This window comes from Ovis aries, chromosome 14 (genome assembly GCF_016772045.2).
Source record: "Ovis aries strain OAR_USU_Benz2616 breed Rambouillet chromosome 14, ARS-UI_Ramb_v3.0, whole genome shotgun sequence".
NCBI classification, from domain to species: domain Eukaryota; kingdom Metazoa; phylum Chordata; class Mammalia; order Artiodactyla; family Bovidae; genus Ovis; species Ovis aries.
Window position 1 is genome coordinate 53,300,400 of NC_056067.1, and position 15,143 is coordinate 53,315,542.

Below are 15,143 nucleotides of genomic sequence, written 5' to 3' on the forward strand. Positions count from 1 at the left end.
GGTTTCTGGAAGACCCAGTGTCTGGATCTCTTCCCTGCTTTGTCTCTGCCCTCAGTAGGGCATTGGACAACTCAGCAGGAGCTTAAAACCGGGAGGAGAGAAAACTGGGAGGCCCTGAGGCCTCTTCTCCCTTCTTCCTGCAAGGAACTGAAGAAACACAGGCGCCCATTTTTGAAAACGCTTCTCCTGGGCCTAAGCCCGATGCCATTTAACCCTTGCAGCAAACGGAAGAGATGCACCATGGAAAGCCCATTTCACAGTTGAGTAAACTGAGGCCAGAAGCTGGCGGATCACCTTGCTGACACATAGGAGATAGGAGAGCCTGGTGGTCCAGAACCCTCATTCAGAGCCAGGCTGCCTGTGTTTGAATCTGGTGACATTCCAGTGTGTGAACGTGCACAAGTGACTCTAACCTTTCTGTGACTCAGTTTTTCCCACCTGCAAAATGGGCCTGATCCTATAAAGTATCTAATTCATGGGATGGTCACTTAGAAAATGTCTGACTCAGAGTGCCACATAAGCTTCACCAGGATTCGACCTCAGATCTTCCCTTGGTGGTAAGCTCCACAGCAGGGATCCTGAGGTCCAGAGAGGAACAGCCGTTACCTAGCACCACTCAGCTGCTTGGGATCGCAGGTGAGGCAGAAGACTCCCCCGGGGCTTCTGCCCTGCGGAGGTTGCCTCTCCCAGTACCTCCTAGAGGCACTTGCTGAGTTCAGGGAAGACTGCCTGCTTTGCTTTTCCTTCTACTTTGGTATATATATATATATTTTTTTTTTAATTATTTACTTTTTTTGTTTTTACAAGATAACATATGCTACACTTTGCTGTATAGCAGGTGCTAACATAACATTGTAGATCAACCATGCTGTAATGAAAAAATTTTAAAGGACTTCCCTGGTGGTCCTGTGGTTGAGAAGTCACCTGCTAATACAGGAGACACAGGTTTGATGCCTGGTGCAGGTGGATTCCGCATACTGAGCGGCAGCTAAGCCCTCGTCCCACAACTGCTGAGCCCACACTCTAGAACCCATGGGCCGCAACTACTGAAGCCCGCGTGCCTAGAGCCCGGGCTCTGCAACAAGAGAAGCCACCGCAATGAGAAGCCTGCGCAGCGAAACGAGAGAGTAGCCTTTGCTGGAGAAAGTCTGCTCACAGCAAAAAGACCCTGTGCAACCAAAAGTAAATAAATGGAAAAAAATTAAAAATAATGTATGCGAGCTGTAACAAGTTGAATTGACACAAATATTAATCGGCTGGGTCCCCCTCTGTCCAGCCCCACCCACCCGAGGTCACCAATGAGAAGAGTGTGGTATATTTTCTTCCACCGTATTCTGCATGCTCATGGAGATCATACTTATACCCATGATATCGCTAAATGGCCCACCTGGCATCCTCAGGCATGTTCATGAATTACCTCAGTACGTGCTCCCAGCAAGGTATGTGAGGCAGATATTATTAACCCTGCCTCTTCTATAATCAAGGAAGCTGGGGCACAAAAGGGTTATTACATTCAGGGAGAAGATGGTGATGCCTGGATCTTGCCACAAGTTCCAGACTCCAGAGATTAAGCTCTAAACCACATTCTGCTTCCTATAAACATACATATGTGGACACATTTTTAAAAGTAAAATTAAAACCATAGCCTCGATTTGCCTCTTATCACCTAATATTTCATAGGCATCTCTCCAGGGCAATACATCTGCGTAGTTCTAATCTGTCTTTCATAATAGTTACATAATATTTCTTTTCTAAATTTTGTTTTTGGCTGTGCTGGGTCTTCCTTGCTGTGCTCAGACGTTCTCTAGCGAGCAGGGCCCACCCTCTAGGTGCAGAGCACGGGCTTCTCACTGCAGGGGCTTCTCTTGTCGCCGAGCGTGGGCTGTAGGCAGGCAGCTTAGTAGTTGCAGCTCACCGGCTCTAAAGCTCAGGCTCAGCAGTTGTGGCGCGCGGGCTTAGTTGCCCTTCAGTATGTGAAAACTTCCTGGATCAGGGATCCAACCCATGTCCCCTGCACTGGTAGGCAGATTCTTAAATAACTGGACCTCCAGGGAAGTCTGACATAATTTCTTCTTTGAAGATTTTTCAGTCCTTCTTCACTCCCCCACCCTCAGTGCTACACAAAACATTATTGTCAGACATAGCAGCCTTACACATTGGAGTGTTTATAAATTATACATATGGACTTGCTATGTCGAAGGGTATCCATATTTAATAGATATTACCAGATTGTTTTTCCCAGAAGACTGTTAACAGTTCATATTTCTACTACTAATGTATTGGAGCCCCCACTCACCCCAAAAGTGGGTGTTATCACTTCTTAAATTTATGGGTGTGAAGTGGAATCTCTTTGGAACATTAATTGGTGATTTTATGACCACTCGAGGGACTTTGTATTTCTCTGTTTGCTGCCCATTTGGATGTGTCTTTGGTCAGTTGTCTTTAATTTTCCATTGACCATTAAAAAAAAATTGGATCGTTTGCCTGTTTCTTATCAAGTTGCAAAGTGAAGAAAACAACCCCATTACTGGGATTGTTGAGTTGCTGAGTATGTATATTTTGTGTCTCAGTTCTTTTTAAGAGCATTAAAGAATCAGGTACATATAGAAAAGGGTACAAATGCACTTTTTATAGAATTAATACAATTAATAGAATAGAATTGAAAGTTAATAGAGTAAACAGTGGAGAGCTCTGTTACTTTTCATACCATGAGGACACTGTGCACAAATATCCTGGTCAGGAAAAGGCTACATTTTAGATTTTATTAGATATTGCTTAATAGCATTCCAAAAGAAGTGTTAGTGTTTTGTTTCCCCAGCCCTGTGACCAGTCCAAGGAATGGTATCTCATTATTGTCTTACTTGCATTTCCTCAACCTTAGACAGGTGACTATCTTTTTACATATTAATGGATGCTTGTGTCCATCTTCTGGGAACTGTTTGTTTATTTCTTTAATAATTTTCCTGTTGGGTTTTTGCATATGAGGATTTAACCCTATGTACTGCAAATCTTTTCCTCCAGCCTATTGAAATTTTTTTAAAATAGTTTTTTTGCCTTACCTTAAGATCTTTCCACAAATAAAATTATAAAACATTTTCTATTAAAAAAACGTTACTGTGTGTTTTAATTTTAGACCTTTACCTGGGCTAGAATTTATAATGCGCAGCTCTGCCACTGAATAACCTTAGGCAATTGGACAGCATTTGGCATAGCTGAACACTTCCTTCTCCTCAGAATGCTCACTTCCTTTAGCTTTTGTGTTGTAAGACTTTCTTGATTTTCCTTCCACTTCTCTGGCTGGCCTTTTGTTCTCACTTTCAGACTCATTCTTCCCTTGCTGATTATTATACTCTTCTGCTAGGTGACCTTATCCAGACCATAGCTTCAGTCACACCAAAATGCAGATGACTTTTCTATTTTTATGTCTGAGCTCTCAACTGAATCCTGGATCTGCACATCCACCTGCCTACTTGACATCTGCACTGGGGTGCTCCAGAGGCATCTCAAACACAAGATTTCCAAAACGGGTCACGATTTCCTCCTCCAGAATTGGCCTTCTTCCGGGAGTCCCTGTCTGAGGGAATGATATGAACATCTTCCAGTTACAAAAGCCATAAGTCTGAGCACCATCCTTGACCCTCTCCTACCCTCTCCCCAAAACAGCACCCAAAATGATGCCCAGCACCAAGCAGGTGCTCAGTAGATAGCTACTGAATGACTGGATGCTTGTTTAATCCATCCCCAAGTCATGATGCTGCTATCTCCTAAATATCCCCCCCACGTTTTTTTTCTTCTAGTTGCGCTGGGTCTTCATTGCCCAGGAGGACTTCTGCTAGTTGCTGTGAGCAGGGGCTTCACTTGTTGCAGAACACGAGCTCTAGACTGTGAAGGCTCAGTAGTTGTGGCACACGGGCTTAGTTGCTCCACAGCATATGGAATCTTCTAGGACCAGGGATCAAATCTGTGTCCCGTGCATTGGCAAGGTGGATTCTTAACAACTAGACCACCAAGGAAGTCCATTTCCTAAATATCTTATCAATCAGGATACTCCTGTCCATTTCTGCTCTCTCCACTCTGATTCAGTTACCATCTTCTCACACCTGGATTTTGCTCCTACCTTCTTGATGACCTGGCATCATGCACCCTGGCCCCTGTGAGGCCCAGGCTCAAATCAAAAAGCCAGTCTTATTTTTTTCTGTGGCTTCTCATGACTCAGGATGAGACCCATGCTCCTCACCATGGCCAACAGAATGGGCTGCTTCCACCCCAGCCTCACCGCGATCGTGGCCAAGACCTTCTTCCGGAGTTGCCCAGCCACCCTGCCCTCTTGCTGTCCATGAGGAAACTTTGACTACCTTGCCCTCAGCGGACTCTGTACAAAGAGGAACTTGAAGAAATTCAGCAACCTTGTACTTTAACTTTCAGATTACAAAACACTCAACTAACCTTTTGTAAAAAGACAGAAATATTTACACATATTCCTTAACGAAACTAAGAGTGCAATCATTAGCTAGGTGGGGTGAAGACTTCCCTTGTTATAATTTTATTTATTCTGTGTCTTGTCAGCCTAAAATTGAGACATGCCCCTGCGAACATTTAGAGCAATTTATAACAATGGGTAATTGTTATACTGCCCATAACAATTGGGACTGTATTACGTGAGTCTTTTAAATATTTTTAATGTAATTTTAAAATATTTATTTATTTAAATATCTGGCTGCATCAGGTGGGAACTCTTAGTTGCGTATGTAGGATCTAGTTCTCTGGCCAGGGATCAAACCCCCACCCCCGACACTGGGAGCTCAGAGTCTTAGCTGCTGGATCACCAGGGAAGTCCCATGTAAGTTTTCAATTGAAGTATAGGTGACTTACAATGTTGGATTGGTTTCAGGTGTACAGCAAAGTGATTCAGTCACACACATATTTACATATATATGTGTTTATATTCTTTTTCAGATTCTTTTCCCTTATAAATATTGCAAAATATTGAGTATAGTTCCCTGTGCAACACAGTAGGTCTTTGTTAGTTGTCTCTTTTATATATAGTACTACTTGAGTACTTGATTCATAGGATGAAATTAGATTTATTCGCTATGTTTTAGGAAGCTGAATTTTTAAAATATATAACTCATCAGCTGTTGTTTGATTTTTAAAATACTTAATTCAGCCGGTACAAACCCCCTCGAACTGGACATGGAACAACAGACTGGTTCCAAATAGGAAAAGGAGCATATCAAGGCTGTATGTTGTCACCTTGCTTATTTAACTGACATGCAGAGTACATCATGAGAAATGATGGACTGGAAGAAGCACAAGCTGGAATCAAGATTGCCGGGAGGAATACCAATAACCTCAGATATGCAGATGACACCACCCTGATGGCAGAAAATGAAGAGGAACTAAAAAGCCTCTTGATGAAAGTGAAAGAGGAGAGGGAAAATGTTGGCTTAAAGCTCAACATTCAGAAAACGAAGATCATGGCATCTGGTTCCATCACTTCATGGCAAATAGATGGGGAAACAATGGAAACAGTGTCAGACTTTATTTTGGGGGGCTCCAAAATCACTGCAGATGGTGACTGCAGCCATGAAATTAAAAGACGCTTACTCCTTGGAAGGAAAGTTATGACCAATCTAGATAGCATATTGAAAAGCAGAGACATTACTTTGCCAACAAAGGTCCGTCTAGTCAAGGCTATGGTTTTTCCTGTGGTCATGTAGGGATGTGAGAGTTGGACTGTGAAGAGAACTGAGCGCTGAAGAATTGATGCTTTTGAACTGTGGTGTTGGAGAAGACTCTTGAGAATCCCTTGGACTGCAAGGAGATCCAACCAGTCTGTTCTAAAGGTCCTGGGTGTTCATTGGAAGGACTGATGCTAAAGCTGAAACTCCAATACTTTGGCCACCTCATGCGAAGAGTTGACTCATTGGAAAAGACTCTGATGCTGGGAGGGACTGGGGGCAGGAGGAGAAGGGGATGACAGAGGATGAGATGGCTGGATAGCATCACCGACTTGATGGACATGAGTTTGAGTGAAGTCTGGGAGTTGGTGATGGACAGGGAGGCCTGGCGTGCTGCGATTCATGGGGTTGCAAAGAGTCGGACACAACTGAGCGACTGAAATGAACTGAAACCCCCTCGAGATTTTCTTGCAGTTAGTAAAAAATACTTGTTTTTTTTGTTATAGCAACAATGATAGAAGTCCAATTAAATGGTGATTCTAGCAAGAACAAGTTTAAAATACAAAGCAGCATCTTTGCGTTCCCCTCGACGTTCCTGAGCGTGGAGTGCTGCCCGCTCGCCTGGTGCATCCTAGCTGTCACTTACTAGTCCTTTGGGGTCTCCTTCTCAGACTGACACTACCTTTCTGGTATCTGGGACTAAGACAAGCCCTGCTATTTTACTTTCTCCACGCTACTTCCATCTCTGTATTTGTCACAACTGTAGTTATAAATCTCCCTGTTTCATTCTTTAATCTTTGCTTCTCCTATACAGTGAGGTCTCTAAGAAGGGCCATCATATAATTTATTGTCTAAACCATGACACCTAAGAGTGAATGAGGGGGCCCTTAATATTTATGTTGCATCAATGGGCAAACACAAGATTGTCCCCCAAAGTACAGGATGTATAACTGCACCATTTAAAGATAAAAAATGGGCTATCATTTCCCCCTCTCACACACCATTATAGCCTAAGCTCTAAGCACACAGTTGGCAATAAATGCATATGAATATCACACATTGAGTCACCCTGACTTTCTCCATCTGTGAAATGGACTTCACAACAGTCCCTCCCTCACAGGGCTGTTGTAAACACTGGGGCCGCCTCTCACATGATGGTTAATAGAGTACAGATGGAGGCCTGTATACCCTACTGCTAAAGATTTAAAAGTTATACACCCAGAACTTCCCTGGTGGTCCAGTGGGTAAGACTCCAACGCAGGGGGTCCAGGTTCCATCCTTGGTCAGGGAATTATATCCCACATGGGCGCTGCAGTGAAGATCTTAGGTGCTACAGCTGAGACCCAGTGCAGCCAAAATAAAGAAATATTTAAAAATATGTTGATTTATTTGTGTTGGGTCTTACATGGGATCTTCATTGTGATACAGGATTTAGTTGCCCCACAGCATGTAGGATCTTAGTCCCCTGACCAGGGATCGAACCCACATCTCTTACACTGGAAGGCAGATTCTTAACCACTGGACCACCAGGGAAGTCCCAATAAATAGTTTTGAAAAGTTTTACACCAAACAAACAGCTGCTAAACTAACTATGATCTACCCGCTTCACAAAGACACCTCCGAAAAAGAAAACAGAAAGATACGTGCAAAGTGACAGTCCCTATCAAACGACTCTGGGTGGTGTAATTTCAAAGCGGACTTCCTTTTCTGCCAAAGTCCTTGGTTCACTGTGGGGAGATAGGGTGGGGGAAGGGGGGCAGCTTTCTCCCACACTTATTGGATAGCGAGGGTACCCTCTGTCTGTCTTCCAGTACTTCGCGATGCTCCTGTGATAAACACTGGATTTTAGTTCCTTTTTATTGGGGGAGGGGACTGCTCTCCTTTCACACCTCCCTCCTCCCCTTACCTGGGCTAACTCAAGCAACCTCCATTCACAGGTGCTCCCAGCTACCCATCCTGCAGGAATGGGGAGGAACTGGAGGCTGGAAGAGCCCACTGGAATTTAGAAGTCCCTGACAGCTTGGAATTCTACCCAGGAACATGGAGACTTCCAGACAGGAGGCCCCTCCACTCCTAACTTGAAGACCATCCCTCTTCTTTTCTAAATGCCCTTCCACCATCCCACCATGGGGGCCACCTGAACACCCCACCAGCTTGCCCCTGCTCTGTCCACAGCCCCAGAGATAGGGAGGTTTCCTCAGGTTTAGGGGTGCACTCCTGATCCCCTTACATCACTGACTCAGGGAACAGACCTATGTGCAAGTTTCAGAAAAAGGCTAAGAGCTACTTGTTCAGCAAATTTGGGAGCTTTGAGGTCCCAGACCATGTCCAGAAACGGGGACTCGGACACATTTCAGCTCCTGGGGATGCCTTCCCCTGCGGAGACAGACTCAAGCCTGAATTCGAGGGCAAAATTGTTGTTAATTCCAGTCCATATAACTTACTAAGCACCTGCTCAATGTCCCACTTACCTGTTGTAGGTGCTAGGAATTCAGCTGTGAGCAAAACAGGACTTTCCAGCACTCACGTTCAAGTGGGGAAGACAGACAGTAAGTAAGGAAACGAATAACTACTTCTGAAAAGCCTGGTACATTGTATTTCACTTGGATGAAATACAGTTTCATTTCACCTTCAGCTCTGACTGGGGATTGTTCTTGGCGTTGTGGGAAATGGAGCATCCTTCCCCGCGGGTCCCCACTTTCGCCGCTAGAGGGCGCACCGACCCTGATTGTCCACATTTGTCGCCGTGCGTTTTCTCCCTTCGTCTCAGGTGGGTTAGCCTCGAAGGAGTCCTGTTTTGTGATTTTCCTGGGGGCCTGTCTCTCCCGCGACATAACTGCTCTCCTTCCCTGTTCTGCCCCACAGCGACCAGGTATGTGGTCGGGACTGGGTGGAGTGTCCTCCGTGCACCCCGCGTGAGTTGTACTAGTGGCCGTGGGTTGCGGGATTCCAAGCGCTGGACCAGGACCAAAGCATATGAAGCAAATGCGTGAGGTCAGTGGTGAGGCTGGCCACACACCCGACCCGTCTGGAAATGCGGAACAAGGGGTCTAAGTGTGTGAGGGGGTTGCATGAGAGCCACTTTCGTGCAATGGAGGCGCTGGCCTGCTGAGATGGGTACCGAGGACCGCCCAGCCCGCCAATGCCGCCGCACGTGCATCTCCTGATGGGGTGTGCAGGTGAAGAGTAAGCACCTGGAGGGCAGCATTGGGTCATGTGTGATGAGAAACTGTGGGACAAGGTCCTTTTGACAAGTCCCTGTTACTCTGTGTCTACTCCCTTTCACACTTTCTGGCCCCACATGTTTCAGGCCTATCTTGTGCTTTCCCTGCTTCAGCTCCCAGACCAGTCATTTCTCCAAGGAGCTCTGTTTCTTTGAGCCAGGAAAGGCTTTGGGTTTTTTTTGTTTGCTTTTTTCCTTTAATTTTAAAAGATTGTATTTATTAGGTGCACCAGGTCTTGGTCGCAGCACTTGGGATCTTTACTTTCAGCATGTGGGATCTAGCTGCCGGACCAGGCAGCCAACCTGGAGCCTCTGCAATGGAAGCTTGGACTCAACCACTGGACCCCCAGGGAAGCTTCTACAGGTGTGGAATTTTTAATAAAATAGTTAGTATATTGGAAGGCGCTTTCCGCACCAATGGACATTGTTCATCAAGAGGTTTAGTGAGAGGAGCCCATGGACAATCCAGTCACGGCGACTGGGTAGAGAATGGAGGGGGAGAACAGTCAGTTCTCTCCCGGCACCATCTCTCCCATGGTCGCCTCCATCTCCCAGAAATGGGAATCTTCTCTCAAACACGGTGAGCTTATCATTCCACAAGCTCTCCAAGGGGGTGACTCTGCCGCAATCTTAGTCAAGGCCCCAGTGGACGCAGAAATGCGCCAACCAAGGCCGCTTCAAGTCCCAAGCCAGGACTGGAGGTCACCCAGATGCTAGAACTTTTCTCATTCTGGGCCATGTGTCTCTGTGCTGAGTTGGTGGTGTCTGTGGAGGGGATCCTACAGCACCTCGGAAATGATGGGGACAGTCCTCCTATCCCAAGCTGAGGCGATTTTCAAAGCCCCTTCTCTACCACCTTCCCCTCCAGTAAAGGAGCAAGAGAATGTAGTGCCAGTCCTCCCCACCCAGCTCCCTCTTCCAGAATCTCACCCAGAAGGGACTGTGTCAACACTGTTGCTTAGTTGCTAAGTCATATCCAATTCTTTGTGACCCCAGGGACGGTGGCCCTCCAGGCTCCTCTGTCCCTGGGGTTTCCCAGGCAAGAATACTGGCATGGGTTGCCATTTCCTTCTCCAGGGGATCTTCCTGATTCCTTCGAAATGCAGGGGTTGCACCTGCGTCTCCTGCATTGGCAGGAGGATCCCCTGAGCCACCTGGGAAGCCTTGTGTCAACATTACGGTAAGTAACTTACAGTAAGTAAGTAAACTGGAGTCTGCTGGTGAGGAGAAAGGTGGGTGGATCTGAATCCTGAGGCCGTAGACTGAGAAAAGAGGCAACTGGGAAGGACGGGGAAAGGGTAGAAGAAAGAGGAAAAGTCGAGGGACACTTGGAGGCAAGATTTCAACCTGAAGTTCCCAGAGCCTCTCACCGACGAACCTGTGCTGCCTGGCCCTTGATCTCCTAGACTGAGCTCTGGTTCCCATGTTTGAATGGAGTCTGGGGCCCACCCATAGGGCTAGACCCTGAGTGCCCCACCCCCACAGCCCTGTCCCACCTTCCTACCCCCTCATCTGCAGCCCCACCTCCTGATCTTCTCTTTATTTTTATTTTCTTAGTTAATTAATTCATTTTCGTGACGTGTAATGTCTTATTCAGGAGAATGCAATGGCAACCCACTCCAGTTCTCTTGCCAGGAGAATCCCAGGGACAGGGGAGCCTGGTGGGCTGCCGTCTACGGGGTTTCACAGAGTCGGACATGACTGAAGTGACTTAGCAGCAGCAGTGTCTTATTCCCCAACCAGGGATGGCACTGGTGCCCCTTGCAGTAGAAGCATGGAGGAGTCTTTTTCTTTTTTTGCACTTCATTTTATTTATATTTATTTTTAGAAAGTGAAAGTGAGCTCCCTCAGTCATGTCCGACTCTTTGCGACCCCATGGACTGTAGCCTACCAGGCTCCTCCGTCCATGGGATTCTCGAGGCAAGAGTACTGGAATGGGTTGCCATTTCCGTCTCCAAGGGATCTTCCCCACCCAGGGATCGAACCCAGGCCTCCTGCATCGGAAGCAGATGCTTTAACCTCTGAGCCACGAGGGAAGCCTGCTTAGTTCTGTTCTAGCCTCTGTTCTGTTTATTTTTTTGGCATATAATTGCTTTATAATGTTGGGTTAGCTTCTGCTATACAAAGAAGGGAATCAGCTCTATGCAAACATACACCCGCTCTCTCTTGGCCTTCCCTTCCATCCCCCCATCCCACCCCTCTGAGTCATCAGAGAGCACGGGGCTGAGCTCCCTGGGCTCTACACCAGGTTCCCACCAGCTATCTATTTTACACATGGCGGAGTCTTCACCACTGGACTACCAGGGAAGGCCCCAGCGACATCTGCACCCAGCCCCCTTCTGGAACGTTCTGGTGAAGAATAACTTGAAAGGGTGTCCAAACCCACCTGCCCACCCTGGAACCAAACTCCCTCCTCCTTGCACTTACTTCATGGGCCAGTCCCGTCCCTTCCTGGACCCAGACTTCTATAGCGTACTTTTTGGAAATTATTTTCTTATGTGTTAATTTTATGTTGATATAAAACAATTTTATATCAGAATTACACAGAATAAAGTGATACCTTTTGTCCCTGAATTGGGCGTGCCCCCAAACGGGCCTCGGACAATCACAGCCGTCTCCCCAGCTTTCTGTTCTAAACCTTTGTGGAATGCTAGCGTCACTGGTTGTGGCCCTTAGAGAGGCCTGGGCTGAAATGACCTTCGGTTAAAGGTTCGAACATTCCAGAAGTTTCCAGGCCCTTCTCTGAGCAGAGCTGACTCCAGGGGAGGAAGTCTTACAAATTGACTGCTCTGACCTTTCCCTGTGCTCTGCGTTTCCAGAATCTTGTAAAGCCACAAATTTTGATTTCTTTCTAGGAAATCCTTTTTGGAGACAAATTCTTCCTTTGTGAGAGTCCCAACCCCCACACCACAATTTCCGGGCCAGTGCAAAGTCCAGCCCCGGGCTTGGATTTCCAAGAAAGGGGAGACTTTTCTTTCTGCCTCCTGGTTCACACTCAGAAGCGCCCCGCCCCGCGCTGGGCCCAGTGCCCGCCAGGGGGCGCGCCGACCCGCCCTCCCTGCTTGGTTGGGCGGTTGGGAGGGAGAGAACAGTCCAGACTCCGCGCCGAAGACCCCGTCCCTCCCTCCCTGTGAGTCGCGCCCCCGACCCTGTGCCACACCCTGTCGACATCAGTGCAAGAAAGCGGAGCCTTGTGATTGAAGTGGAATTTTTATTCAGTGCAACCAGGAGGTCATGGTAACTTGAAATTTGTTCTTAAGTGGAAAAGTGGATGTTGTCTTGCCACCTTGGGAAGTGGAGAAAGGACTCCGTGTGCATCGAGGTCCCGCCATGACCGAATATGTAAGGTTGCAGAATTCACAGAGTGCCTCCCGTTTTGCTCCTGGTGGAGAAAATGCCAAAGGGAATGACGGAACTCATTAAGCGTCCCCAGGGCCAGCCTGGGGATTGATCATCCCTCACGGTATTGGTCATAGGGGTCATTGTGAGAGCTCAGGGTCCTGGGGACGTCCAACAGCAAAGTCACCTCTCACGATTGTCCACGGTCACAGAAGGGGGACCAGTCCCCCTGCTCAGGACAGATTTAGGATGACTGTTACGAAGGAGACAGAATAAGGAGGGAGGGATTGAATCTGAGTGTCTCCTATCCCTCTAAAACCCACTCCATGTCCCAGATCTAAGGGGCCGGCACATCTCTCCAGGCTCATTCAGGTCGAAGCATCCAGCTGACCTCTGATCATCTGTCAGCACTGAAGAGAGACAGAGGGGGTGGGGAGCAAGAGAGAGATGGACACAGAGGGAGGGATGGGCAGAGGAGTGGAAAAGAGAGACAGGAGCTGACCAAAGAAAAGGATGAAATAGAAATAAAAACAAAAGGAGAAAGAAGCAACAGAGAAGGGAGTTCAGTTCCGTTCAGTTCAGTCACTCAGTCGTGTCCGACTCTGTGACCCCATGAACCGCAGCACGCCAGGCCTCCCTGTCCATCACCAACTCCCAGAGTCCACCCAAACCCATGTCCATTGAGTTGGTGATGGATGCCATCCAACCATCTCATCCTCTGTCATCCCCTTCTCCTCCTGCCCTCAATCCCTCCCAGCATCAGAGTCTTTGGTGGATGGAATAGAGCAGGTGGACGGGGACAGAAGGACCCAGAAGAGCACTCGGTGGGGCGGGGGGCCGTTGAATCATAGAACCGGTGTGCAGGTCCCCTCTCCTCCATGCCCCCTCCTCCCTTGGAAGGCGCAGAACCTCACCTGCCACAAACCCGATCATCCAAGGATGGGGCCGAGTAACAGTTTTGACCTTTCACCTTCACCACGAAGGACTCCTGGGGCCTGTTCACCAACCACGGGCAGCACTGCTCGAAGCAGACCCTAAAGGTGCAGCTTCCGCACTTCCGGGTCCTGCCCAAGGGTACCACGGCATCGTCATAGCAACAGTACTGCCGGGGGTCATAGAACTGGTCCCCGCATCGCTCGTGTGACTGACACAGCAACAGTTGAGTGCCTGTGGGGGACACTGGAGGAAACAGAGATGGTGTCACCCCGGCAGCGGGGTGGGCAAGTCCTGGGCTGGGGTCTTCCGGAAGCGGCACCCCACCCTCCAGCATCCACGTCCCTCCTGGGCTCACCTGGGGCACCATGTGAGCGGAGAAGCAAAAGGATGCAGACAGCGGCCAAGACAGCTGCGGGAGGAAAAGGGATGACTCATGGCCTCAAAAGCGGATAGGGCAGCCATTGGAGGCCAGCCTGGAGGAGGGGAGGTCCGAGGGGGTGTCTGTCCTGACCGAGGCTCAGGGAAAGCTTAGAGGCAGACCTGTGTTGGGTGTCTGCGGATTAGGGGTCTGTGGAAGCTGAGAGGAGGCAGGCAGGACTCAGAGAAATGGGTTTGGGGTTCTGAGGGATATGGGTGTTCCCTGGGAGGGAAGAGTTCAGAGCAGGAGGCTCAGCTGGAGTCAAGTGTTAAAGGCAGCTGAGCTAACACTGGTGTCGTGTTACGTCCATGACCAATATTAAAATTTAGATGCCAGGATTTGGGGTGGGAGCCTGTCATAATGTATGGCATTGGGCATGAGTTTGGAAATTGATCAGGGACATGGATGGGGCTGCTCTTGGTCTTCCCAAGTGGTTCAGGGATAAAGAACACTCCTGCCAAATCCCATGGATGGAGGAGCCTGGTGGGCTGCAGTCCATGGGGTCGCTAAGAGTTGGACACAACTGAGCGACTTCACTTTCACTTTTCACTTTCACGCACTGGAGAAGGAAATAGCAACCCACTCCAGTGTTCTTGCCTGGAGAATCCCAGGGATGGAGGAGCCTTGCCTGGGGAATCCCAGGGATGGTCTGCCGTCTATGGGGTCGAACAGAGTCAGACATGACTGAAGCGACTTAGCAGCAGCACCCAATGCAAGAGGCACAGGTTCAATCCCTGAGTCAGGAAGATCCCCTGGAGAAGGAAATGGCAAGCCACTCCTGTATTCTTGCCTGGAGAATCCCATGAACAGAGGAGCCTGGTGGGCTACAGTCCATGGGGTCCCAAAGAGCTGGACATGACTGAGCGCCTGAGCAGGCATGCACGCCCTCGGGGATGTGGAAGGGGTACTGCTATGATGGGGTCACTTGTCTGGCTGGGGGCTAGGGAGGAGGAGTGATGGACTGAGGCAAGGATGGCATTGAGGCTGATTTTGGATTTGGGTTCCAAGAGAGTCAGGATTTGGTCCTTCTTACCGAGGATGCGGCGTCGCGGAGTCATGGCTCTGGGATGGCTTCGGTGGAGTGGAAGGAAGCGCGGCAGATCCCAGCAGGCGGTTTTATACATATGCCTCCGAGCCCCGCCCCCACCTGCCCCAGAAAGCGGCGCCTGCTGCCATCAGCTCTCCTGCCTTCCTGCCGGGCCTGCAGAGACACGCGGGGCCCCTGGGGCAGCAACAGGTTTTGAATGTGAGCTTAGTCACGTCACTGTCAAACATGATGTCAATCCTTTGAGAGCCAGGAGGAGTCCGATTGGGGTGCCTTCCTCCTCCTCCTCACCAGAGCCTCCCTCTCACCATCCCCAACACTGCAGCCTCTTTTGCAAATACGGATCCTTGGGGTCCTTCCCACTCTCCCAGGATGAATCCACCCGCCAGCTTTCTGATCAGATCCTCTAAGTCTTCTTCTACTTTCTGGACTTTAAAAAATAATAATTTTATTTATTTATTTTAGGCAACGCCGGGTCTTTGTTGCCTTGTGCGGGTTTTT

The 15,143-nt window shown here is 48.6% G+C and overlaps 1 protein-coding gene across 1 annotated transcript; it reads right to left on the reverse strand.

The window, feature by feature from the left end:
- Window positions 1-12,101: 12,101 nt before the first annotated feature.
- LOC101120688 (insulin growth factor-like family member 1) lies at window positions 12,102-14,824 on the reverse strand. The gene is made up of 4 exons (XM_015100251.4): window positions 14,631-14,824; window positions 13,535-13,588; window positions 13,158-13,422; window positions 12,102-12,286 (listed from the first exon to the last, which is right to left on the reverse strand). Exons 1-4 carry the CDS (start codon window positions 14,719-14,721, stop codon window positions 12,262-12,264), a joined length of 435 nt encoding a protein of 144 aa, XP_014955737.2. The 5' UTR covers window positions 14,722-14,824; the 3' UTR covers window positions 12,102-12,261.
- Window positions 14,825-15,143: the final 319 nt, after the last annotated feature.

What these genes read in the sequence shown, in the direction of transcription:
- LOC101120688 (XM_015100251.4), bottom strand. Translation starts at nt 14,721, where the DNA reads ATGTATAAAACCGCCTGCTGGGATCTGCCGCGCTTCCTTCCACTCCAC. An exon ending in TCCGCGACGCCGCATCCTCG is followed by an intron (nt 13,589 to 14,630) that starts GTAAGAAGGACC and finishes TTCCTCCCGCAG; the next exon opens with CTGTCTTGGCCGCTGTCTGC. An exon ending in CCGCTCACATGGTGCCCCAG is followed by an intron (nt 13,423 to 13,534) that starts GTGAGCCCAGGA and finishes TGTTTCCTCCAG; the next exon opens with TGTCCCCCACAGGCACTCAA.